This window comes from Pogoniulus pusillus, chromosome 5 (genome assembly GCF_015220805.1).
Source record: "Pogoniulus pusillus isolate bPogPus1 chromosome 5, bPogPus1.pri, whole genome shotgun sequence".
NCBI classification, from domain to species: domain Eukaryota; kingdom Metazoa; phylum Chordata; class Aves; order Piciformes; family Lybiidae; genus Pogoniulus; species Pogoniulus pusillus.
In genome coordinates, this window is record NC_087268.1 from 29762616 (window position 1) to 29788603 (window position 25988).

At 43.8% G+C, this 25988-nt stretch overlaps 1 protein-coding gene across 12 annotated transcripts in view; it reads left to right on the plus strand.

Annotated features, from left to right (window-relative positions):
* LIMS1 (LIM zinc finger domain containing 1) overlaps nt 1-25988 on the plus strand; it is a 76918-nt gene that overhangs the window by 12905 nt on the left and 38025 nt on the right. For 7 of the 12 annotated variants that reach the window (XM_064143658.1, XM_064143661.1, XM_064143665.1 and 4 more), the window contains 2 exons: nt 6262-7194; nt 7748-7794. The exons of 3 other annotated variants lie outside the window; for them this stretch is intronic. In XM_064143658.1, coding sequence (XP_063999728.1) covers nt 7778-7794 — 17 coding nt within the window. In that variant the 5' untranslated portion in view covers nt 6262-7194; nt 7748-7777. Of the gene's footprint in view, nt 1-6261; nt 7195-7747; nt 7795-25623; nt 25839-25988 lie in introns of those variants that run through there. 2 more of the 12 variants (XM_064143655.1, XM_064143656.1) reach the window with 2 other exon arrangements.

Sequence of the window (25988 nt, forward strand, 5' to 3'; positions counted from 1 at the left end):
AACTAAGGCTGTTTCAGCTTTTTTTTTCCTCCATACAGAAGACCTGAATTTTATTTAGAAGTTTTCGTGGTAGTACATATCCCTATGAGCTTTATTGGCAGCATTTTGCAACATATCATGGCAGTGCCCTTTCATTGCCATGACTGGGTTTGCATAGTTCGGCAAACCCTCATGCAAATGCAAATGTGAGAAACCAAACAGAAGTTGGGAGCCGCAGGCTATGAAAAGCGAGTCTGCGCAGGTCTGCTTACTCAGTAGGTCAGCACTCAAATGACAGTTTGGTTTCAGTCTTAACACAGCAAAGTATTGAGAACTTGTGTATTAACGCCATGTACTGCTAGCTGGTGTCGTTCTAATTTACGTTTTTAGCCCAGTAGCCACTTGGCTGATGACCTGTGCATTGCTCTTTTGACTTCGGGGAAAATGAAACAGTTATGGACGGGTAGCAAGGAGGAGGTGCCTGTTCATGGGGACTTTCATGAATCCTCAGATGAGTTCAATGACAGCATTTTACAGCGAGTGCATTGTGTTTGTGAAAGAGAGCCAAGATCTGAGTTGGCAGTGGAGTTGCTACTGCAAGTGAGTGAGACTGAGGTAGTGTTGGAGCCTCACGAGGCTGCAGGCTGTGGGGTTCCTGGTGACCTGTCTGTGAGCTCTGAGAGTCTGTCACCACATCTCCCATCTGAGGTAAGGTCCAGGTGATCTGGGCATGTGTGGTCCAGGTCTGAGGAGAAGTTGCCTGTGCTGCAGACTGATGCTATTTTTCAGTAGTTAAATTTTGACAAAGTGAGAACTCCCCTTGGAGAAAGGGGAGAGCAAGGAGGAGGTGCTGCATCTTGTAACAGTGGTTAGGAAACGCATGATGCTGCTCGGTGGGATAAATGTGGTCAGGCACAGGTGCTACTATCTCAGTTTCACTGTGCAGAGCACACAGCACATACCAGCTATGGAAAAACTGAAGACAACTTTGTGTTAGGTCTTACACCATAAGGGGTCACCTGCCAATATTTTTGAGCAGTGTCTGATCTGAGTAGAAGTGGATCGGTACTCAGTGTCTTGCTGTTGCAGTGTGTTTGACCCATGAAACAGGAAGAAATAAGAAGCTGTGAAATAAGTTGTGCATAAACTGTCTCTCTGAACTATGTTTTCAAGGAGACTGCAGCTTGCTGAAGTTCAGAGAACAGGGTCAGGAGCGGTATACAGATTTTTGTTGTTGTTATTGTTTGCTTAGGAATAAGAAAGCTTTAAAGCAAACGAAGGAGGCCTTTGCTTTGCCAAATGTCTTGCTTGTAAGAGCATCAGCAATGAGATGCTCTTGAACTGGCATCCATCTCCTGACTTAAGGGGGAAAACCAGTCTCTTTTACTTTAGTGGTGTCTGTTTTACAAATTCTTTGTTTTAATACTCTCAGTTATAGGTTGATTGAACTCATTATTGTGTATCTGGAAGGTGCCTTTGAGCAATCTAAGCATGCATTAGTGATTGGCCTGAGGATAAAGCAGCCTCCTACTCCTTGAGTAGAAAGGAGGTGCTGCTCTGAACCCAGAAATACTACTTACTCCTTCAGCTCCTGTTTAGAAGGTGACTGTAGCATAGCACAGTGCCTGCAGTGACATTCATCTCTCCCTTTATATGTTTGTCATGGTTGGGCTATATGCATTCCTTCAGATTTACTTAAAAATACACATTTCTTTAAGTGCATTTTGTGTGTTAATCTAAATACAATTCATGTTTTGATGACAGTCTCCATAGCTGAAAGGAATTCAGTGGGAAATTCTGTAGCTGATCAGATCACAAGGAAAGTTTTCATTTGTTTTCCTTCCCTTTTGCCCCGTACTTTCAGTATTTGATTCCTGTACCATGGTTCCTGGCACTAGTAGTTAAAGTTGAGGATTGATTTAATTTTTGGTTTTAATAATTTTTGGCATCTATAGGCTGAAAGTGAAGACATGAGAAGACCAGAATTTAAAGGAACATAGTTTTGTGGAAATGGGATTTAATTTCAAGTTTTAGGTACAGGATAGTTTAAGAAAATATAAGTCTGGATAATTTAAAAGCTGCTTTTCTGTAATGATTCCAGGAAGAGAAGGCATTGGGTTGTAAGCTGCACTTTTGAGAAGTGCTGAACAACTGAAACCATTCTCATTCCTTGAGATCAAATTGAACCATCGGCAAGTTTGTAGATGACACAAAGCTGTGTGCTGCGGCTGACGCACTGGAAGGAAGGGATGCCATCCACAGGGACCATGACAGGCTGGAGGGGTGGCCCATGCCAACTTCATGAAATTCAAAAAGGCCAAGTGCAAGGACCTGCACCTGGATCGAGGCAATCCTAAAATCAAATACAGGCTGGATGATAAGTGGATAGAGAGCAACCCTGTGAAGAAGGACTTGAGTATACTGATGCCTGATATGAGCTAATAATCTGTGTTTGCAAACCAGAAGGCCAGTTGCATCCTGGGCTGCATTGAAAGAAATGTGGCCAGCAGGCTGAGGGAAGTGATTCTTTCCCACTGCTCTGGTCTTTTGAGACTCCACCTGGAATACAGAATCATGGAATTGCCAGAGTTGGAAGGCACCTCAAGGGTCATCTAGTTCCAACCCTCCCGCAATGGACAGAGACACTTTCCACTAGATCAGGTTCCCCAAAGCCACATCCATCCTGGCCTTAAAAACATCCAGGGATGGGGCTTCCACCACCTCTCTGGACAACCTGTTCCAGTGTTTCACCACCCTTTCCTAACATGTAACCTAAATCTACCCTCCTCTAGCTTAGATCCATTCCCCCTAGTCCTATTATTACCTGACACTCTAAAAAGTACCTCGGTAGCTTTCCTGCAGGCCCTCTTCAGATACCGGAAGGCCACAATAAGTGCTATGGCTAGCTCAGGAGTCCTCAGCACAGGAAGGACACAGACCTGCTTGAGTGGGTCCAGTGGAAGGCCATGAAGGTGTTTGGGGGCTGGAACATCTCCCTTAAGAGGACAGGCTGAGATTGCTGTGAGACCTTACAGCAGCCTTTCAGTATTTAAGTGATGCTCACAGGAAAGATGGGGAAGGCCTCTTATCAGGGAGCGTAGAGATAGGACAAGGTATAACAGTTTCAAACTGAGAGAGTATATTTAGATTAGATATTAGGGAGAAATTCTTTACTATGAGGGTGATGAAGCACTAGAACAGGTTGGCAGAGAGGTTGTGGATGTCCTCTGCCTGGAAGTGTTCAAGGCCAGGTTGGATGTGGCTTTGAGCAACCTGGTTAAGTGGCAAGAACGGCCTATGGCAGGGGGCTTGGCACTAGGTGATGTTTAGGGTCCCTCTCAACCCAAAACATTATATTGTGATTCCAACAGAAGTTCAGATAAGTGCCCCCAGCAATCTTTATGAAGGTGTTCCCCTTGGTCTTGCTTCCATTTCACATGATATGCTTCATCTAATAACAGTGTATATCATCTTGTCTGGCAGCATTACTGTCTTGGACTTGAATCCATTTACTGGAATTCCTGTGCTTTCTTTGTAAGCATTTACTGCTAACCACTAAATAATATGGAACATATTGGGACATGGTGGGACATCGGGCTTTGCAGGGTGAAATTTCATTGTTTCCTGTTAACAGGCTGCAACTGGCAATTGCCTTCTCCTTCCTCCTACCCTTGGTTGTCTGAAGTCCTCTCTTACTGCAGCAAATTTTTCTACCCAAGTTGTCCCTACTCAGTGCTGCCTTTCTCTCCCCTTCCTGTGGGTCTCTCTTCCCAGGATGGTCCTGCTGGAAAACATGCCTGCAGTTGCTCCTGTGTCGAGGGCAGAAGGCTCCTGGCATGGACTTCTGCAAATCCCATCTGGAACTGCCCGAAGAGATCCAACCTCTAATGTTCTGTGATTCTGTGAATTCCAGCTTAATCTGCAATGACTGAAGGAACTTGATATGGCTTGGAAGAGCATCCAGGGGCCCAACTTGAAAGATACGATTTGAAATGTTTTAGCCTGTGCCTGACATCACATCTTTTGCTGAATTCTTTTTCACCCATGTTAGATTTTGTCATTTTAAGCATTTGGGATAGGGAGTGTCTTTTCACATTTCTATAATGACCTGATATACTTCAAAGCTCTTATACAAGTGAAAAGTAGTCCAAAATGTGTGATTAAATCTCTAGTTGTCACAGATGCCAGCATTAAGTAGCATGTTTCATCAGCTGTCTGTCGCTTCTTGGGTTTTGCATTTGCAGTCATGTGGGAATGAAAGATAACAAAAAGCCTCTGCTTTTCCTTCAACTGCCCTTGTCTGCAGGTCACAGCATGGCACAGCTGCAGCCTTCTTGCAGCAACGCAGCGGTACCCAGGGCAAGGCAGGGAGCAGGGTGCGCAGGAGATGCTGCAAGAAGGTGGACTCTCATTGCCAAGCTTCCAGATACCAACTGTAGTTTTCTCTTGGATTGTTGTTTGGTTGAGGGTTTTTTTTGGGAGTTTGAGTTTTGTGGGGGTTTTGTTGTTGTTTTGTTTTTTAAGTAAAAACTTCCTCTGAGTGTTTTTTTCCCCTGAACTGAAGGGAACCCAAATTGTTTTTCCATGTGTGGTTTGAGATGAAGATGCTTTTATTCCTCTTTCTGTCAAAAGAACTAGTGGAATTTTTAAAAGTTTATTCAAAGACCTTTATTTTTTTCCCCTAGGCTTACTCTTTACTTTGGACTGATGCCTTGTTTTTCAGTAGCAGATCAGAGCTACTAAAAAACGAACTCTGTTATGGGCTGTGTTCAAACTAACTTGCTACGCTTGCAGCTCTGTGTTACTTAGAAAGCAAGAAAGTAAAATTTGGGAGTAATTTATTTCTATTATTGGAATATTTAGTAAACAAAATCAGCATTTACTTTTTATTAGGCACAGCATCTGGGGGGTTGTGGTTTCTGTTGCTAAATCTTATGTTCAAATTAGGATGGTGATGGAGCTGTACAGCAGCAGTATCTTCAAATGAGTTCTCCCTAAGTTTTGAGTGCTCCTGGAAATCCCAGGCTCCAGCACATTTCCTTCTAGGGTTTGTGTTTTCCTCATCTACTCCTTATTATAAGTGTGTAATTTATTATAAGGGAATGAATTAAAAGGAAAACATAACCACATAATTCTAATACCAGTTCTGGTACTGTCCTTATTCTTCTGCATCTGCCCTATTTTCCACACAAATAAAAGTGGCCTGTACTTTACCTCACACCTGATTTTACTGTTTCTTTTATTTATATCCTGAGTACTTGATGTGCTGCTGCACTTAATGCCTTGCTATTTTTATAGTAGTTAGAAGTAAATGCAAGTAGAAATGGAAATGTCTGTTGTCAGAGGAAGCAGAAGTGATGTGCCAAAAAATCACTGCAGATGAGTACTGACTTTAGACCTCTCTTTTTAACTGTTTGTTAAAGGCATGCTGTGATAGTAATTACTAACAAAAAAATCACTATATATGTATAACAATCTTCATATTCAACCTGTATTTAAGTTACTTTTAGGATTCCTGTGAATGCTTCTTCTTTGCATTCTTTCATAAAGGGAGTGTGTTCACAGAGGTTTTAAAAATTACTTTAAGGGGAAAAAAATCTGAGAAATACCACGCCCTCTTGCTACAAAGAAGCCTTGTGCAGTTTTCCTTTTGGTTCTGTTTCTTTCTGTTTTCTTCCTTCTTCCTGAGAATGCTAACTGAAAATTGCCCTGGAGTATTTGACATCATAACAGTACTGGTGTAAGAGCCTGTGTGATGGGGCCGACAGCAGGGACCAGATAACAGTGTATCAATATCCCTCTTGAATCAGTGGTGAGATGTTCATGGGTTCATTCTTAACTTAAAAAATCATCTTTCAATCAAAAAATGTGGCTGAATACCATTCCTTCTCTAACAGAAGATGTAAATGGAAGGGAAGTATGCTCCCAGCCTGCCTCTCCAGTGCAATTCACTGAAATGCATCCATGTGATCCCTTCCTTTTCATTTGAGTAGGAGCTGGTTGCTTTTCCAGTGCAGGCAGAAGAGCTGTTTTCTTCCAAGTGACACGCCTGGTATCTGATGCTCACTTTACTGAGGCCAGTTAAGAAAAGCAAAGGCAGAGGAGCACAGCCAGGCAGTGGGGTGCCTGAGGTAGAGGGGAACAAGTGTGGTGCCGCAGTTTGCAGAGCTGATAGTGCAGCAAATGTGGAGGTGAGGTGACTCAGGCGGCATCCATACTGATCTGCAATGCTGTGCCTCCAGGCCTAGATTCCTCCCACTTGACACTCCTTTTCTCTTGGAGCAGAGCTTCCCCACCCTCTCCAAAACCGAAAAATCAGAAGCCTGCCAAGGCGCTTTGGAGGATGGCTTCTGGTGGGGTGCAGGAGATGGATCTTGCTCCTGGTGGCAGCTGAATGAGCTTCAAGTGGACCTGTAAATTTACCCTGTTGGAAGTTACAAATGTGCTAATGGCTGCCACGTGGGTGCCCAAGAGAAGAGCTGGCATGTGGCATGATTCATTTCTCTTGGCACTGCTTGATGTAAAAACTCAGGCAAAGAGTAGGGAAAAGGAGCGGAATAGGTATGCAGATGGACATGCTGTGTCCCCAGACAGTGCTTTCAGAGACAGCTCTTAAATGCCAGAGTACCCCAGCCTGGCTGACAAACAGGCTAAAAATCCGGATGATGTGGGACAGTACTCCTAATGAATGTTTTACTTAGGAGCTTGAGAATCCTTAAGTCCTTCCCTTCTACTTGAGTTAAAACTATCCTGATTCGATTTGTTTGTTTTTTTTCATTTCTTTCTAACTAAACAATTAATTTCTTTCTAACTAAACAATTCTGCTGGGGCATAATTCCAGGCTCCTGATGGTCTGAGCTGAGGATGCAAGTCCAGAACAGGATTTGGTCCTCTGTGCTGTACCATCTCTCACTGGTGGAAAAGAAAGTCCTTGGATATGCCAGTAGGTGAGAGAAGCAGAGTGCCGAGGAAGAGCCAGGACAGGCAGTCTGCTTGAGTGACAGAAGAGGAGCTGCATGAAATGCTGGGATGATTTCTGCAGATGCATGACCCCAGTACAGTTGACTAGAAGGGATTACTGCACTGCAATGCAAGACAGATGTGGACAAAGACGGGCTGTCCCATGAATAAAAGTACTTTGGCCTTCAGAAAGCAATCTTACATGTATTTCTAGTTGGTTAGAAAGTCACTCTACTTGGAAAGATGAATTCCTGAGTAAGTCTTCGCGCTCTTCAGTTTCCCTGGCTACCAAAATAGGGTAGGAGAAGTGGGACAGGAAAGCAGCATGGTGGCTGAGGTGGCAAGGTGTATGGTGTGCACAGAAGACATCAGTGCTTGCAGATATGTGGTAATACTTAGTTGCTTGTGCAGTACGCAAATATGCCAACCCGTATGTAATGAAAAAGGCACTTTCATGCTGAATGGCAGATTTATTCAAACCGAGGACCCACCTGATAACGAGGTCTTAGTAATCAAAGCAGCTGTTCATAGGTAGGTTATTTGAATCAGGGGGGTTACTGCAGTCTCTTTCTGAATCTTTAAAGTACTTGGCAGTCTTGCAAGAGATTATATTGAGAACACTTGAAATTTTAAAGGGTGACTCACTGTATTTTCCCCTCCAAGCAATTAAGCTATTTCACTGAGCTCATTTTCACTGGTCTGATATGTAATAACTTGTTTTTCTCTCTACTGCTGCCTAACTTTATTCCTCCAGTACTGTGGTTAAATGTGAACCTCTAATGACTCCTTTTTTTTTCCTATGCTATAGTTGATCAGTTACCCAGAAGTTCATAGCTACATGGAGGATTGCCACAGGTAATGTAATTGTGCACAGCTTCTTAATCTGGGCACTGAACAAATTGGTTTTGAAAGAAATCCAGTCTTTGCAGTTTTTCTGAATTTTCACTCGGGTTGGGGCAGATGATTATGCCCCAGCTCTGTCTCCTGCTCTGTGGTCCAGCCTCGACTGAGTGAACAAGTCCAGACAGATGTTGTCTTGCCTGCTCCTTCAGCCAGAGAACCCTGAGGTGGCTTTGAGATTTAAATTCAAATGTCCCCTTACACTGTGGGTAGATACGGGCTTTCTTCACAAGCCATTTGTCTTGCAAAGGCTGAGAACTGGGGCAGGCCCTTGCAGTGCCCTGGTGAGATGCTGACAAGCAAAAGTTCTTTAGTATCACTGGAAGGAGAGAGGAAAAGGAATAATTTTTATCTCTGACTCTTGATGAGTGAGACAGTAGGGAGTGAAATAGAGAGAGGTGAGTCAGCAAGGAGGCAGAGGGTGAGGGCAGGGCAGGGCAGCAGCAGCAGCAGCCCGCTGGCCCTGCATCTGCAGCATTGTGCCTGAAAGAGCGATCCGTGGTCTGCTGCCAGTGAATTCGGGAGAAAAGCAGCTACTGATGGTGTTAAGTCAGAGTGGAACTGCTGACTGTTCAAAGAGCTGGTGGGTGCACTGCAAGAGTGACGGGTTGGGCGTTATCTCATTTCCCCTTTCACATAACCCTAGGGACAGGAGAGACCATTAATGAAGCCCTGGCAGGGAACAGAGCTGTGACCAGGCTGAAACGCGTAGATAATTTCTCACAGCAGATTTGTCTTTTGGTCCTTTTGTACAGCTCCACAGGCACAGCCTTCCAAGTTTGCATGTTGTTTATTTTCCCTGGGCTGTCGCTGTTCCTGTTTAATCCAAAAAGATAATAATAAGAAATAGTAACAGTGAGGAAGAATGCTTTTCTTAAGCTAAAGTCAAGCATCGTGTGATACAGTTTCTGTAATATCTTGGCTTAAAACTGTGCTTATAGTGCCAGCAGTAGTACTGAATGGTTCAGAGACTGCTGTCATGCTCGTTAGGGTTGCTTTTTCAGAGCACAGAGTGAACACAGTATTAATATTTGAAAATGATGGCAAAAGCAGACTGCTGGAGAATTAAAGTGCAGTTGGCCTAACTCTGATGCCTAGCAAGGCATGAATGCAACTTAACAGTCAACACATAAGCACTTACTGAGTAGCAGAACATAAGGAAAAAAAAGTGAATTTCTAAGAAGAGATTATTTCAAGGCAACTGTGACAGGTGAGCATGCCTCACAAACAGGAGGGAGGGAATAAATTAGGTGTATCTACTGATGCTATCTCACACAAAATTTCATAAGCAAGCAACAGAAAAGCTTTAGAATTTGAGGCATGGTTATTAACTTTGTTAGAGAATAAGCCTTGCAGCTCCTCTTCCTCCATGTATCCAGTCTTCCTCTCTTGACACTGGTTTACTGCTATCCTAGACCATTCACAGAACTGACTACTGCTACCTCCTCCTGTTCCCTCATCACCCCCTTGCAAGATGTAAGCTTTGGACTCAGTGCTAGGTTTCACTGCTTCTGGCCTTGTTCAGGAGAAGCACAGAGCAGTCTGGAAATGATAGTCTAAATGAAATTTCCAGATGGGAGGTCTGCAGCAGCTTGAAAAGAAGCATTTGGGCAGGAATTCTTGTCCTGAGTGAGTCACCAACTGGACTTGCCCCTAACAGCACCTTCCTGGCAGCACCATGCAGGAGTTCCTCCTTTGTCACTTGCATCCAGTAACTTGATCAGTGAGCTGAAAGTTGGCGTATGAAGTTTCCCCATGTTCTTGACTTGTGGAAACCCTAGGGGCACAGGAGATGACTTCAGAATTATTTTGGCAGGCTGGATAGAGGGTCAGTGATGAAAATGTTGAAGCTGCACAAAGAGTTGTACCTTTAAAGGAGAATCCAGATGGCCATGGACTGGGTGATTTGGGGGATGTATTGAAAAGACTTAGCATGTCTTATGATGTGCTTGCACAGAAAAACAGATCTTATTTTGGATACATTATGTGTAAAACAGAAGGGTTGACCTAGATTTTTTTTTTTGTAAGGAACTGTATTCACTACTGGAAAAGATTGACAGCCCTTGTCCTGCCAGAGTAGGATAACAGAGGTGCCTTGTTAAAGAAACAAAGTACTTGAGGAAAGTTGGCAAAAGTGCAGCAGCCATTAATTGGTGTGTGCTGCTTTACTGAAATCTAGGAACAGGGTTGTGTCCACGGGTGGCAAATCTATTTTGGTTGTGAGTTAATGCATCTGTAGTCTCTGTAAGTGAAATAGGAATATGATAGTCTTGCTCAGCAAACAGGATTGCTGCTTTTTTTTTTTGTTTAATCTGAAACAGCACTTCCTCCTTCCATGTGCTCTTTTGCACAAAGCACATCGCAGAATCATGGAACATTACAGCTTGCAAGGCACCTTGAAAGATCATCTACTCCAGCCTCCCTGCCCAAGCAGGATTACCTAGAGTAGGTCACACAGAAATGCATGCAGGTGTGTTTTGAATGTCTCCATGGAAGGAACCTCCACAAACTCTCTGGGCAACCTGTTCTAATATTCTCTCACTCTCAAAAGTGAAAAAGTTTTTCCTTATGTTTAGGTGGAACCTCCTATGCTCCAGCTTTCACCCACTGCCTCTTGTCCTGTCATTGGACATCACTGAGAAGAGTCTGTCTCTGTCCTCCTGACGCTTGCCCTTCACATATTTATAAACATTAATGAGGTCACCCCTCAGTGTCCTCCAAGCTAAAGAGCTTCAGCTCCCTCAGCCTTTCCTCATAAGGAGAATGTTTTGCTCTTTTAATCGTCTTTGTGGCTCTGTGCTGAACTCTTTTGAGCAGTTCTTTGTCTTTCTTGAACTGAGTGGCCCAGAACTGGATACAATATTCCAGAGGTGGCCTCACCAGGGCAGAGTAGAGGGAGGGAGAGCTTATCTTGACCTAGTAACCACACCTCTTCTAATACACCCCAGGATGCCATGGGTCTTCTTGGCCACAAGGGCACATTTTTGTCTCAGGGTCATTCTGTCCACCAGGGCCCCCAGGTCCAGATGAGTAGGTAGGTGAAGTCAGAGGTCATGAAATGGGACCTGTGCCTTGACGTGTCCTTGATGAGAAGCACCCACAGCTGTGCTCTCTGTACATAACAGGGTATGCATGTTTTCCTGCATTCCAGGATACAGACTGCAAGGAACCATCTAGCCATGCTGAGCACTACTGTAGCCTTCCTGTTTGTCATCTTCTGTCATGGGAAATGCAGAGGAGGAGGGTGGGGAGAATGGCAGCGATGATCTTCCCTTTTTGGTCATGAGGATTCTGAGGTTTGGGTCTGGTCAATGCAGCACTGGACTCTTCAGATGAAATTATAAGAGTAACCAGGACCATGGGCACATTTAAAGTAGATGAACATTAATGTCTTTAGGATTCAAAAAGTAATTGGCAAGTAGTGTTTATTGGTTCTGGAGTAAATGCCATTGTTTAACAGCTAAATGAGAGATACTCTGCTTTCACTTCTTCCAGCAGTATGGTAGCAGAAAATCCATGCCTTTCTGCTGTTGTTCCTAAGCATGTTAGAGGAGAGGGAGCTTCTGACAGCTCCCAACATCAGACAGTTCCTCCAATGAGCTCCTGCACCTTCACTTTCAAAGTGCAGTAGGTGTGCCATCTGATTATGCCTGGCACTGAGGCTCTGTGGTCTGCTCCTCCTCTCCTTGGCCTGCAAATGCCATTGGGTCCAGGAGAGAACATTCAGTGATGAAGAGTGAGCCTAGCAGTAAGGTTGGTGCTGCTTATCACCTCTTGATGAGAAAACCCTCAGCCAAGCAGCACAGCTCATCACAGATCACTGCACCAGCCCTGCCTCAGGTGTAGCAATAGATCATTTTTCCAAAGTGTTTAGTTTAAATACTGCACTGAGTTTAGAAGGGTAGAAATGACTGTATTCTTGACAGTTGAAAGCGGGAGTTGCTCAGAGCCTAACCTGACTTTTGAGTATTTCCAGGGATGGGACATCTACAAACCTCTCTCAGCAACTTGCTCCAGTGCGTCACCACTCTCATTTGAATGGCTGCAGTTTTGACTTCTTGCCTGATCCTGGGGGTCGGGTTGGTTCAGAGGGGATCCAGCTGTGATTTCAGTGAATTTGCCACTAGCCTTCGGTGACCAGGAGTTAGCTGCCTTGAACGGCAGCTTTGATGACGCTTTCGGATGGCGTTCAATAGCTCCAAGTGCAGGGTGCTGCACTTTGGCCACAACAACCCCATGCAGAGATACAGGCTGGGGTCGGAGTGGCTGGAGAGCAGCCAGACAGAGAGGGATCTGGGGGTGCTGATTGATACCCGCCTGAACATGAGCCAGCAGTGTGCCCAGGTGGCCAAGAGAGCCAGTGGCATCCTGGCCTGCATCAGGAATGGTGTGGCCAGCAGGAGCAGGGAGGTCATTCTGCCCCTGTACTCTGCACTGGTTAGACCACACCTTGAGTACTGTGTTCAGTTCTGGGCCCCCCAGTTTAGGAGGGACATTGAGATGCTTGAGCGTGTCCAGAGAAGGGCGACGAGGCTGGTGAGAGGCCTTGAGCACAGCCCTACGAGGAGAGGCTGAGGAAGCTGGGATTGTTTATCCTGGAGAAGAGGAGGCTCAGGGGTGACCTTATTGCTGTCTACAGCTACCTGAAGGGTGGTTGTGGCCAGGGGGAGGTTGCTCTCTTCTCTCAGGTGGCCAGCACCAGAACGAGAGGACACAGCCTCAGGCTGTGCCAGGGGAATTTTAGGCTCGAGGTGAGGAGAAAGTTCTTCACTGAGAGAGTCATTGGACACTGGAATGGGCTGCCCGGGGAGGTGGTGGAGTCGCTGTCCCTGGAGCTGTTCAAGGCAAGGTTGGACGTGGCACTTGGTGCCATGGTCTAGCCTTGAGCTGTGTGGTAAAGGGTTGGACTTGATGATCTGTGAAGTCTCTTCCAACCCTGATGATACTGTGAAAGGAATGACTGCAAAGGAAACTCCAGGGGGCTTTTTGGGCTTTTCTTCCCCTGGTCCTTCGAACAGGCTGCGCTTTCACGACTTGAGCGGACGCGTAAAGAGAGCGGCGGGCAGGGCTGAGCCTGCCAGCAGGGCGGTGCGGGCAGGCGGCCGCAGCACGTTCCGGGAGGGGCTGTGGTGAAGAGGTGACTGCTGGGGTGGGCTTGCGGCTCTCCGGCGCCACCTGCCGATCAGAGCGCCGTAGGGCTGGCAGGGCGAGACGGGCTCGGCTCCCAGGCCTAGACCCCGGCTGCAGTCACGGCTACCCGGCGTGGGGCCCAGGCACCGCCCGCGGGTTCGCAGGCGGCGGCGGCAGACGGCCGGAGGGGCTTGCTCCTCCTGCAGACCCCGGCGCGCTAGCTGTCAGACAGGGCGGCAGCTGGGAAAGCTGTTGTGAGCGTTTGGTGTGAAGAAGGAAAAGGAGGGAGGTGAGAAGTGGTGACTCAGATCTGTGGCCACCACAGCATAACTCAAGATTTGCAATTAGTCTTTGTAGAGGAAGTCAGCAGTTCACATGCAGATAACTTAAGAAATATATGTAAGTCCTCCTCTGATTACAAGTTCCTTGCTGAATCCTGTTAATTGGGAGAGATGATTGCAAGCCTTGAGAGGAATCACAAGGTCCTGTAAAGACAATTTTACCAAGTCCCCTCTGTTCTGGTGCACCAATGGGCATGACCTGCGCCTTGTTCCCTAGCCTGCAGTCTCAGGGGAGCTGCAGACCTGGTGGGAGGGGAATGAATCTGCCAGTTGTCCCAGAGTAGGATGTCCATGCTGAGGAAACATCTCACTGAAACAGAGAGATCATAGAATTACAGAATGGTTTGCATTGGAAGGGACCTTCAAAGGTCACCTGGTCTAACCCCCTGCAGTAAGCAGGGACATCCTCCATTAGATCAGGTTGCTCAGAGCCCCACAGAGCCTGATCTTGAATATCTCCAAGGGTGGAGCCTCAACTACCACCCCATACAACCTCTTCCAGTCTTCCACTACCCTCACGGCAAAGAACTTCCTTGTAATGTCCAACCTAAATGTACTCCAATTGAAAACCATTGCCCCTCATCCTATTCCTACAGACCTTTGTAGGTCTCTTTCCAGCCTTCTTGTAGGCTCACTTCAGGGAAGGTCGCTACTAGGTTCCTCAGAGTCTTCTCCAGGCTGAACAACCTCAGCTCGTTCAGCCTGTCCTCATAGGAGAGGTGCTCCAGCTCCCTGATATTTTCATGGCCCTGTTCTGGAGCTGCTCCATCAGGTCCACGGGCTTCTTGTGTTGAGTGCACCAGACCTGGACACAGTACTCCAGATGAGGCCTCATCAGAGCAGAGCAAAGTGGTAGAATCACCTTTCTCAGTCTGCTGACCACACTTCTTTTGCTGCAGTCCAGGATTCCATTGGCCTTCTGGGCTGCAAGTGCACACTATTGGCTCATTCCAGTTCTCATCCACCAGAAATCCTAAGTCCTTTTGCACAGGGTGAGTAGGATATTGTGGGGGACCATGTCAAAGGCCTTGCAGAAGATCGATGACATCTATAGGTCATTCCTTGTCTACTGATATAGTCACTGCATCCTGGAAAGCCATGCCACTTCTTACATCTTGCTGCCATGTGCTAGGTATGGAACTCGCTCGTCCTTTGCTCTGCATGAGCTGTATTCACCAACCCACCTCCCAGAAAAGTCTTCTGTTGGTTTGGCAGGCTGTGTCAGCTGGGAGAGTGCTCTTAAAATAGTGAGATGATCTAAAGCATGTTGCTGCTCCTTGTAGCTGGGATGGAAGTGCGAGGAGAAAGGATTGTGGTGTGGGGGGAAGGAGGAATGGCAGAAGGGGATAAATGAAACTAGACTTTGTCCTTTTGGTGGTGGTAGTTCTACATCAGCTCACTCATCTTAAGTTTACACCCTTGGCAAACTGGAACAGCTGATGCATGAGTATGTGTTTCCTTCTGCTTATTTTGCCCTAGGAGTGGTGATCTCACGAGGTGGTGAAGTGGACAGCTGCAGGGCGTGACTGTCTGGCTTCTCCATCAGCTTCTAATAATGTAGGGACCTGAAAGATCTCTTTGTAGGAGATTACCCAAGCCGGCTGAAGCAGGAAGGACACAGACTTGTCCAGGAGCTTGAGAGCATTGAGCACCGTGGAGCAGCCCAAGTGATCTGTCTCCACCCATGTGTTGCTCTTTTGGTTCATGGTGGCCTGCTAGAGGAGCAAAGGAAAATACTATGGGAAATGTGTGACTGAAGTAATGGTTCTGTCCCATAGTCAACTTTTGCTTGACAGCACTGGTCTAATTTTAGGAGTACCCCAGATCCAGCACCTTTCCTCTGCCCCAGGAGTTTCAGCATCACTGCAGAGCCACAGCTGCCAATCTCAACTGCTGCTGCTAGTGGCCCTGGTGCCAGGACCAAGCTGATGGGCTTGGCTGGCCCATATGACTGGAGATGTTAGAAGAATGTGTTCACACAGCACTTTGGGGCAGGGTTTAATAGCCATAGTGGTGTTATGTTGCTGGTTGGACTCAATGATCTTAGAGGTCTTTTCCAGTCAAAAGAATTCTGCTATTCTATGTGGATCGGTACCATAAACTGCAGCAATCCATGTGTGCTTATGAGCGTGCTCTCATGCTCTGGCTGTGCTTATGAGCCTTGTGCTGCTCTCAGCCATAATTTTGTTTACAAGTTTTCTTTTAGCACAGATACTTCGTTAAACTGGTAGATGATAGAGCAGGGCCAACAGCTATTAATGAACAAAACTAAAAAACATCATTTACCCAGGCCAAACTGGTTAATGAATTACTCAAACATGCTTTTTAAAGTGTTAATTGAAGAGTTTATGCTTGTTTTCCTAGTTCCCTTTTAACAGATGCTTATTGACATGCTTCTTGAAGTCTTGCGGCTTTTACAGTCATCATGAATCAACAAACTGTCGGTGCCTTCTTATAAAAGTGGAACTGTTGGCATATGAGCAATATATGAAATAATGTGCATTGCAATACCAAGTGAGGCCTTTCTTCAGTCTATAGAGCAACTGTTTTATTGTGATTTTATTTACCCTCAAGGACAAACTGCTTTTACCTTGACTTCTGCCACGTTATTTTATGAGACAAAGCTGTAGTGCATTTTTTTTCTTTTACATTAGTAACTGTCCAGTCATAAGTTTAATGCAGCTTTGCTGCTGTTTTCATACTTGCAGAGCTTTTGCAGGAAGAGATAAGAAGTTCAAATGAGGAAACACTCTGTGGTGGTATGAGAAACAGCAGCTTGGAAAGATAACTTACATTGTTAATTTGTCCACAGAAAAGGGTTAGTGATAAAGTTAAGTGTCCTGAAGACAGAAATAGAAGGAGCAAGAAGAAGAGGCATGATGGAGAAGGAAAAGCAAAATTAAGCACTTTTAGTATGGAATAGCATTATTTAATGCATGTGGTGAAAGCAGGTAAGAAGAGTTAATGAGACACATGTGCATTTTCTGCCAGAAAACTTTTGTAAGAAAGCTCTGGAAGGCAAATTACTGTGCATCAAACTTCACCCAGATGCACTGAATACTGCAGGTGAACACAGCACTGCACTAAGTACAGTTTTAAATATCTGAATAGAGAAGATTTCTGAATTGCCTTTAGCGTCACTGTGAAGTGTCAGCATAAATGATGTGTCTCAGAGAAGTACATCAGTTTCTCTGTTAAATGCTGCCATAGATCTGGGCCTAGCCCTGTTTCATTCCACAGCTTTGGAGCATGAAGGGCAAGTAGGTCAGCTTTTCACGCAATGCATTTGTTTTTAAGTTCTGAAACACTGAACAAAGTGCTAGGCTGAAGAGGACAGGAATATCAGTGGTCTTGTCCATAAACAAATTAATAGATACCCTTCTGAGTGAGCAAGAAAAAAAATGCAACGTTCTTTAGTTCTTTTATAAACTCTACAAGCAGACTTCACAACCCCTATTCTCAGTTAGTACTTAAATAAGGGTAGGAGGGTTCTGCATTTGTGATTGCTGCTTTAACCTGCAGAGGATTGCCTGGAAAGAAGCATGAGAGGGATTCATATTGGTTTAGGGAAAATTGAGTTTGAGTCTCTGTCCACCCAAGAGAGACACAGCTTAACTCTTACTTAATTGTGCAGGTTCATCACCATAACCTGCTCTAGTACATGGTAGTTATTTTCTGTCCCTGGTTAGTGGTAGTGGTTATTTTCTGCTCCTTGCCCTGTGGTGACATTGTCAGAGGTGGCAGTGGTCTTCCAGGAGAGGGAGAGTCTCAGAAAATAAGAAAATCTGAGAGCATTCCTCTTCAGGAAATAGAAGGGTGGGGAGAGAGCTTCCTTCCCCTTCTCTTAGCATTGACAGAGGTGCTTGTGATGGAGTAAGGTGGCCCTGTGTGACTGTTCAAGGCTTGCCTGTGACTTCAGGGCTTGGTCTTCCAGATAGGGACCTTGTCACATGTGACTGAGATGTCTGGGTTTATGCACAGGGTTGTTACCGGTGCCTTTGCTCTGTGTCACCAGAATACTCCTGTGAAAAGCCCCAAATTAAGTTGTATTTCCAAACAGCAGTTGTCACAATTGTCTATAGTCCCTGAAATATTGGGAAGTTTGTAAGATGAAAACACCCCAGTGATCCCAAGAAGTGGATCTACAGCCATTAGCTCTTCCCACTCCAGGTTTTTGTACTTCTCTTATTCAAAAAATACCGATGATATAACTAAAACTGTGCCCCCTTCCGCAGTGAGGGTTGACATGACAATTTGTGAAGTTAAAGTGTGAGCTTCGATGAATTTGTCCCTCCTCTTCACAGCATCAAATTTTATAGAGTGAAAGGAGGAAGTGGTTTGCTAAGTCACTCAAAATAAAAAAAAAGTTATCACAACTGCCAGCAATAACCACAGGGAAAACAGGCAGACTGAGTATACAATGTAAAGCTATATATGGGAAAGGCTCCTCAGTGAGAACTTGCTGCCAGCAAGGCTACACCCTGCTGGTAAGTGTCCACCCAGTTGCTTGTGCTGAGGGTCTGGCTGTCAACGTCTGCCTAAGCTGCACATTGCTCTACTTTCCAAGCTGACAGCCTGGCAATGAATTGTACTGTCCTTTAGCACTCTGCGGGAAAATTCTTAGGAGCAGGAGCCACGTATGGAAACAGTGATAAATGGAGTTAAGAAGAGGATGGCACGCTGAGTTTTATCACTAATAGAAGTGTGTGGCACCGGTAACAGCAAAGTTCTTTGATATTCTTGAAATATGGTGGAGGTATCCTGGTATTCCCAGTAGTTTTTCATCCATTGCTCTTCTGGAGTGTTTTTAGGGACACTGTTTTGTCCCCACACAGAACAGAGGATTGGTCATCGATTTGAAGATACTCCATTGCTGATGGGTGGGTTTGAGTGATGGGATAATGGGTAGAGTGGACGTGGCTGAGAAAGAAGATACTGCAACAGAGTAATTGAACCCAAAGGTGTAACTCCAGTAGAAGAGATAGTTTTGTTCCACCTGTTACAGAAATTGTATTGCTTCTGCTAAGATCTGAGAGAGTCTTGATGTTCTGAAGTCAGTAATTTTTGCAGCCAGGCAAACTTCTACGGTAAGGCAGCTGTGCTTTTTTTTTTTTTCCCTTAAGTCTTTTGCTCTACTTTAAAATTACAAAATGTCTTTTTCATGTGCTTTAAAATATGAAAAAAATCCATATGAGAAAGTATTTTTGCACCATTAAAGGGAGGATGGTGATGCTTCTTTTTTACATTATGCTGAATTTTCATGATGAATTAATTTCCTTTGCACTGTGAATTTTTTTTTTAGTATGGATTTTTCTGTCTGGATATAGACTACAAGTTTTAATAGCTTTGAAACCAAAAGTATATGGATCTTTAAAATGAATTTGGTTAGGTTGCTGAAAATTTCACCTTGCCTGTGTTTCTTAACTTATATTCAGCTTTATTTTTCTAGATATATGAGCTACTTGGTATGTTCTGCGTTACAGAGTACATTAGTTTTTATACAAGAAACAATCATACTGTTAGTCTCTGACCTTTTAAGAGTGACATGGTTGTTTTGTTAATAAAGTGATATCCTCTAAGGAGACACTGCTTTCTATCTTTCTAGGTAATGCTGGTCAGAGTATAGGCTGCTGAGTGACGCATTCATGAACATACAGCCAAGATTATTGCTTCATTTTGTCTGCTGAATTGATCATCCCTTGCCATTAACCTCATTCATCTTCTTACAGCCATTAACACCGTTCAGGGGCTTCAGGACCCTCTTGGGAGATGAGGATTGGTTTGTCCTACTAAAAGCCTGGCACTTACAGTTGTAAATTTGCATCACATACTGCATGGCAGTCACATATGGGTGGTTGTATACCATGATAAGGTAGTGCCTTCAGGCATGTGCATGGACTGTGACTTCTTCTGTCCCTGTGAGTTAAATTTAATTTCAGTGTGAAGAACACTAAGCCTTAGTGAGAGGCTTTTCCTTCTCTACTTTTAACGTAGCATTACTAATTTGAAAATTATTTTTGTGAGATGGAAGTCAGAGAAGCCAGAAAAATAATTGCTGGGCCATCAACAGAAGAAGGAGCTTATAGGCTGCTGTGGTTTTTGTTAGCATTTATTTAACTCTGATGAGTGGTATTCTGGAGAAAAATTAAGACTTTCTAATGCTTCTTTCAGTGAAAAGGAAAAGTCAGCAGAGGGCCTGTTTTGAGGTCTTCCACTAGCTCTCCAGAAAAAAGCAGATTTCAGTGGTCACACATCTAGATTGACTCCATTGTATTTTCTGTAGTCTGAAAAGGGCTTACTGGCTTTTGGGGCACAAACCTGTCAAAGCAGGTAAATCCCCTTGGTATCTGGGGCAGCAGGTCCAGCTCTCTAGGTAGTTTCCCTCATTTGCCACCCATTTTCAGGTTCCATTACTGGTGGGTTTTAAGCCCTGTTTCCAAGGACATTTAATCCCATGGCATGAAAGTAAGCATTTAGTTGTATCTACCTACAGTATCAGAGTGCAAGTAGAGGACAATTTCTTTTAAAATAAGACTTTCCAAGTCTTCTTTTTCAGACCTAGGATCTTCATGCATCATAAAGCGCTTAAATAGATGAAGTATATTTCTGACTGGATTTGAAAAACTCTTTGGGGAAGAGACTTTTAATACTAAAGCAATGAAAATTATTCTGAAGGGAAGGTCCCATGCTTAGAAATACGGATCAGGAATTGTTTGCGTGCTTTACCTGTGTTGCTCCATATGTTGTAGGCTATGACAATTAATCTAAACTCTGTATTTGCTGGCTTTAAATCCTCCTGTCCCACATCTATTTGTTAGTGGTGTTAGTTTATTATCTTTTTTCCTTGTTTATCCCGTGTTGTTCAGGGCCCATATGAGTAATTGTAGAATCATAGAGTCAGGGTTGGAAGGGACCACAAGGATCATCTAGTTTCAGCCCCCATGCCATGGGTAGGGACACCTCACACTGGATCAGGCTGTATGGAGCCTCATCAAGCCTGGCCTTAAACACCTCCAGGGATGGGGCTTCCACCACCTCCCTGGGCAACCTGTTCCAGGGTCTCACCACCCTCATGGTGAAGAATTTATCTTAGAAGAGAATGGTTTAGTTTGGAAGGGACCTCAAAGATCATCCAATTCCAAATCCCTGCCATAGGCAGGGACACCTCCCACTAGAACAGGTTGCTGAAGGCCTCATTCAGCCTGGCCTTGAACACCTCCAGGGAGGAAGCATCCACAACTTCCCTGGGCAACCTGTTCCAGTGTACCTGGAATTAAAGCTGCAAGTGTTCACCTGTACCTGTAATTAAAGCTGCAAGTGTTTGCCAGCTTATTTATCACACTGTTTTTTATAGAGGCTTATTTGCAAACAGCAGGACAAAACTGATTCATACTGTGTCACATGATTTCTTTGCACACATATTCTTGCATTCATCATCCACTAATTAACAGCATAAATTTGTAGCTATAATGCTAACCTGCATCTTCAGCTGCTGCGCTGTCATTCTGCTCTCATCGTGGCCCCATTTTGAATTATGTACGTTAATCCACACCTCCCTCTGGCTGTAGACAGAAATGCTATCACTGAGAAATAAAGCAGCATTTTCCCAGTAGAGGGAGATATTGTAAAGCTTAGCTGAAGTAAGATTTCACGTGTTAAGGGAAAACATGCCTTTTGCAATATTTTTTTTCTGCTCAAATTTGGGAATTCACAGGACAGCACGTGCAGAGAGCTCAAAGGGGGTGGCCAGAACACCTCACTCCATGTTCTGGTAGGTAGAAAATTTCCCCATGTATGTATTTTATGGTTTTGGTTTGTTTATTTGTAAAAAATATTATTATTGGAATAGAGGAGCCGGAATTGCAGCAGGCACCCTCCTTGTCTTGCCTCACTTAAACCTCATCGGTCACCTGTACTAGAGTTGGAGATGCCCTTGGTACTGCCACAACAAGGAAGGCTCTCAATACTCAGCACAGCAGCACCTCTGCTTTTCTTCTGCCTTCTCAAATCTGAAAGGACTTTGGTAGGTTCAGTGCTCTGGAGAGTCTTAAGCACACCACCATGTAATTTTTTAACTTCACTTTGCATGGCAGGGACCTGCATCCACAGAAGAGATTTAAAGAGAACATCAACTGTTAAGTTGCAGGAAGCATTTTCCTTGGTCAGCTGGAGTAGCGACATAGATTCATAGTACATAGTTCAGGTGCCTCAGTACTTAGCCTTATCCTCAGATTAAAATATGCATGCTTCAGGATTGATGGATCGCTAAGTGAAACAGGGCAAGAAACATCAAAGTAAGATGTTGGAGTCAAATTAAACAAGGAAAGAAACGTGTAATTAGTTAATTAACTCCTTGAATCAACAGCCTAGGCTTCCTTAAAGCTTTGAAATTTTTTTTTTTTCAATGTTTGCATCCTTAGATTTGTGGTTTGATTTCTCTCTCCTCATTTCCTTTTAGTACCACCTGCCCTAGCAGAGATCCATAGTATGGTAAACTGTTCTTTGACACCTAGACCCATCAGTGGAGACTCACATCAGCAGTCTAGTTCAGAGAGTTGTAAAGCTTCATTTATAGTCAGCACATTAGCTGGGCACTTTGGGGGTTCTTGTAAAACTGCTTGGAAGGGTTTTTTTTCCACATTCCATCACTTTCTGCGGTGAGTCCTGTGCATTCCCACTGATGTTCAAGGCTTTTTATTGGCGTTAAAGAATATTTTTCTGCCAGACCTTGCAAGAAACAGTGGAAAGCTCTTTGACATGGTTCCTCTGGAGACTCCTCCTATTGATAATGTGGATGAGCGATGGGGGATTAAGAAACGTGTTCCCTCGCTGCAGCCACATTTCAAATGCGTACTCACTACGACCACTCCTATGCTGTCATTGTAACACTCTTCTGGTTTTTTTAAGTGCTCTATACTGGCTGTAAACAGCTTTTTATACAGCTTTGAAAAATCATCAACTAAATTTAATTGAAATTCGTTCAAGGTTAAAAAAAAAAGGGGTCAAAACAAGAATGTGTCGCTGAAGTGGACAGAAGGTCAGTCACATCGATAAACACTTTTCTGTGTGTGATGAGAGTTAAAACTTTGTTCTGGTTTATGTAGTTAATGTGTGTGCTCTGTAAATACAGTCTCATGAACAAGAGCACTGAATTTTAAATCCTTGGCATTTCTAATTATTTCTAAATTCATCATGGATTACTGTTTACTTCCCTTTGAGGATAGCAAAAAGTAACTACATTAAGACATTTTTAAACTGCAAAACTCTGCTGAATGCCTACAGCCACCAGAACAACAGTACTTTAATGGAAATTTAGGAGAGAGCACTTCAGGCCTGGTATATCAAGAGAAATGCTTTGTAGAACTCCAGTGAAATCTCAAGCATGAGCCATGTCCCATGTAATAAAAAAAAAATTATTGTTTGTGATGAACAATTACATCATTTCTGTCTAGGTGCCATCTTTTGCTGCTTAGACATAAGTGAATGTTTTCCTTTAATAAAATCCTAATAAGGCCATGCATGTCCATCAGAGTGTAGTATCAATTTTAGCTTTCTCTGGAGGTGTAGGAAGCTGAATTGCCTTGAGTGAAGAGGCCTGCAGTGGGAAATGAAGAGTAAACCTTGAAAGTACAAGACATAAAAGAAGGCTGTATGTTACCAGTAATAAGAAAAACTGTGCTAACTTGGCCAGTTCTCAAAAATTCTGATGGAATGTGGAAGGTCCAAGTGCCCCCATCCCACGCAAGAAGAATGTAATCTCTCAAAAAAGGAATTATAAACAGTAGATAGGGGCTAGGCGGTAAAAGGGGGTGTGAGGAGCAGGAGGCACTTGCTGGGGAAGTTGTTCTTCCTGAGAATGAGGTCCATCCAAGATTCTTTCTGGGAACCGTGACACAAGTTAGTGGAGAAATATTTTCTGCATTTCCCAACGTGTCTCCAAAAATCACTCTTGCAACATGTATTTGATGCTCAGGATTTAACACATGGCTGAGTAATTTCAGATTTGAAACCCTGACTCTCATGAGAATTGGTGGAGGATTTCACAGAGCAGAAAAGGAGTCTGGTTTGGTTTTCTTCTTGTAGAAAACTTCTAGCATGTTCTCAAGCCATCCAATAAAGTCTTTTCTAAACCAGCTTAGACCCCTGTTGGAATTTGCTGAAGATGCCTGTGAAATAATGATGCTGTGGAGTTGACTCCCAGCTCTATTCTAGGAAACTAACCATCTCGCCCTCCTTTATTTTGAGGTGAATTTGATCTTCATAATAAACAACTTTTTCTTTTTTTTTTAATTTTCTCCTGGTCTTCTTGTAGTCCTTCAGTTTACATGCTCTGCCCGATGTAATTTTATATAATACTTGTTCAATTTTCCAAGTACGTTTCAGTAAAGGATCTTGCCCCATAAGTTGTCCAAGCACAGTGGCTGTTTGCACAGATAAACATGAATTTTAATGCTGTATGCTTCACATTAATGCAACTTGCAGCAAAGTGGGTGAAGTGTTGTCTGATATTTTTTTTAATGAACTTGTGTCACCATTAATACAAAAGTATTTAGTGTACTTTTGAAGAGACTGCTGCTGTAGTGAATACTTACATGGACAAATTTGTAGGTAAGAGTTTATTTCATTAGTTTACAAAGGGCTTTTTTACAGCAAAAAAAATCTACTGTCTTTTTAGATGATGATGGTGATGATGATGATTTAAAATTGACTGTCAGGAGAAAGATAAATCATTGATACACTGATATTTGAAGTAAAACTCTTGGTAATGTATAAAAGCTACTGTGCCATGAGCATCTGTCATCTGCCATCCTTAACCTCCACTAGTAAGAGCATTAACTTTCCATTGAATTGTTGATTTACTGACTCTGGGGAATTGGCATTTAATTATGTTTAAGCTTAGCCTACTGCATATTGAGAAACAATTTTAAGTACCTCATTTGAAACTGGAATGCAGCGTGTTTAGGCAAATATCGTGACTGTTCTCGTTTTCATTTTCTAAGGACGGGAGCTCAGGTGTGTAGCTCTTGTTGACGTTTCTGTGTGTGCAGCCTTCTAACATCCTATAAATCACTCTCAGTTTCTCCAACCATTATGTCTTTGTCATGTTACATGATTCTTTTTCCAAAACAATTTCTGTTATTTTTCCATTGTGTGATGTTTTATATGTTGATGACATTCTAGACTGAGGCACATTGATGGTATTATGTAAAATTAGTGCTTGTGTTGTCTCATAATGCTGACAGAATTGCTGTCGTGTGACATACCCAGTATTATGCACGTTACACTGCTTTTCCGTTACAAGAATTCAAAAATGCTCTTCTATGTATTCTGTTACAACATAAACACTTAATGAACTATGAAACTTATATCACATGGAACTTGTTTCCTATCTTACTCAAAACAGGCCTTGCAATCATTAGACTTCTTGAGTTTTATTACATGCATTTTAAAAACACACACTCCCTGACTCTCAACATGGAAGTAAAAACTCTGAATTAAGTTTTTGTGTGTGCTAGGGATAACATCAAATGCATTAGTAAATACTTGCTATAAATAGTCAGCTTTTTAAAACCCTCCTTTTAAGTTGAAATGAAGAGTTTTATTACTAAAAAAAAATATTAAGTGATATGAGGTGCAGAGCTTGCAAATCCCTGCTAGTAACCTTCCTGTCTTACAGGAAACCTTAAGCGCTTTCATTCTTATTTTACACTGGACACTCCATCACTACAAAACATGACAAATACTTAATAGTAGTTATATTTTGATAGCTGAGGGTAAGGAGCAAAATACATTGTGGTCTTTTTCTGATTTTCATGAAATGCATGGAAAAGAGCATTTTCTGACAAGCGCCGTGCTATTGTGTTTCATAATGGAGTACGTGAATACTGGTTACTGAAGTTACTTTGCTGTGCACTTTACTGTGTTTATCTCTCCCTGTCAGAGCTTGCTTTGAATTTTTGTAGCTCTTACCACTTTCTTTTTGTCAGAAATTATAGCGAGAAAGAGTTAACAGCTCATTGCAGGAGATACTTAGCTAATTGCAGCAAGCATTGGGAATGCTGCACTCTGCACAGCACACGGCAAGGTCGCTCCTGTTCGGGGCAGTTTGAAAAAGCTGGAAGGAAGCCGGTGAGCTTGTGGCTGTGATCCCTTAGGTGTGATCCAGTGATAAAGGAAATGTGGTGCCCTTCGGGAGGGTGTGTACCTATGAGAAACAGGAAGCCCAGCAGCGGCAGCCTGCCTACCCTGCCTGCAGAGGTTGGTAGCTCGGGCGGGCGCAGGTGTGCCGACACGCTGCCGAGACTCTTCTCTCCAGGCATCTTGGCAGGCACGCTCCTCAGCAGCAACATCTGGGAGAGGCGGAGGGGAGAGAAATCCAACCCAAAGCCAAAACACCCCCCCACCCTCCAGGTAGAGAAATATGACGGCCTTGCAGCTGAAAGAGTTGTCACAGTCAGGTCTTTATAGGAGGAGACGGGATCGCCCTGATAGCGTGGGACTGCCTGGGTCACACGAAGGGAAGCTGAGGTGAGTGTGAATTGACGGGTACCACTGGGGGGCCGAGCCCTTAGCAGTCTGCTTCCTTTGGTGGTTTAAGCAAATCAAATGCAAACACAGCTCTGGAAAGTCACAGCAAGACACATGCATTGAGCAGCAGTCCTAAAGCACTACGGAAAA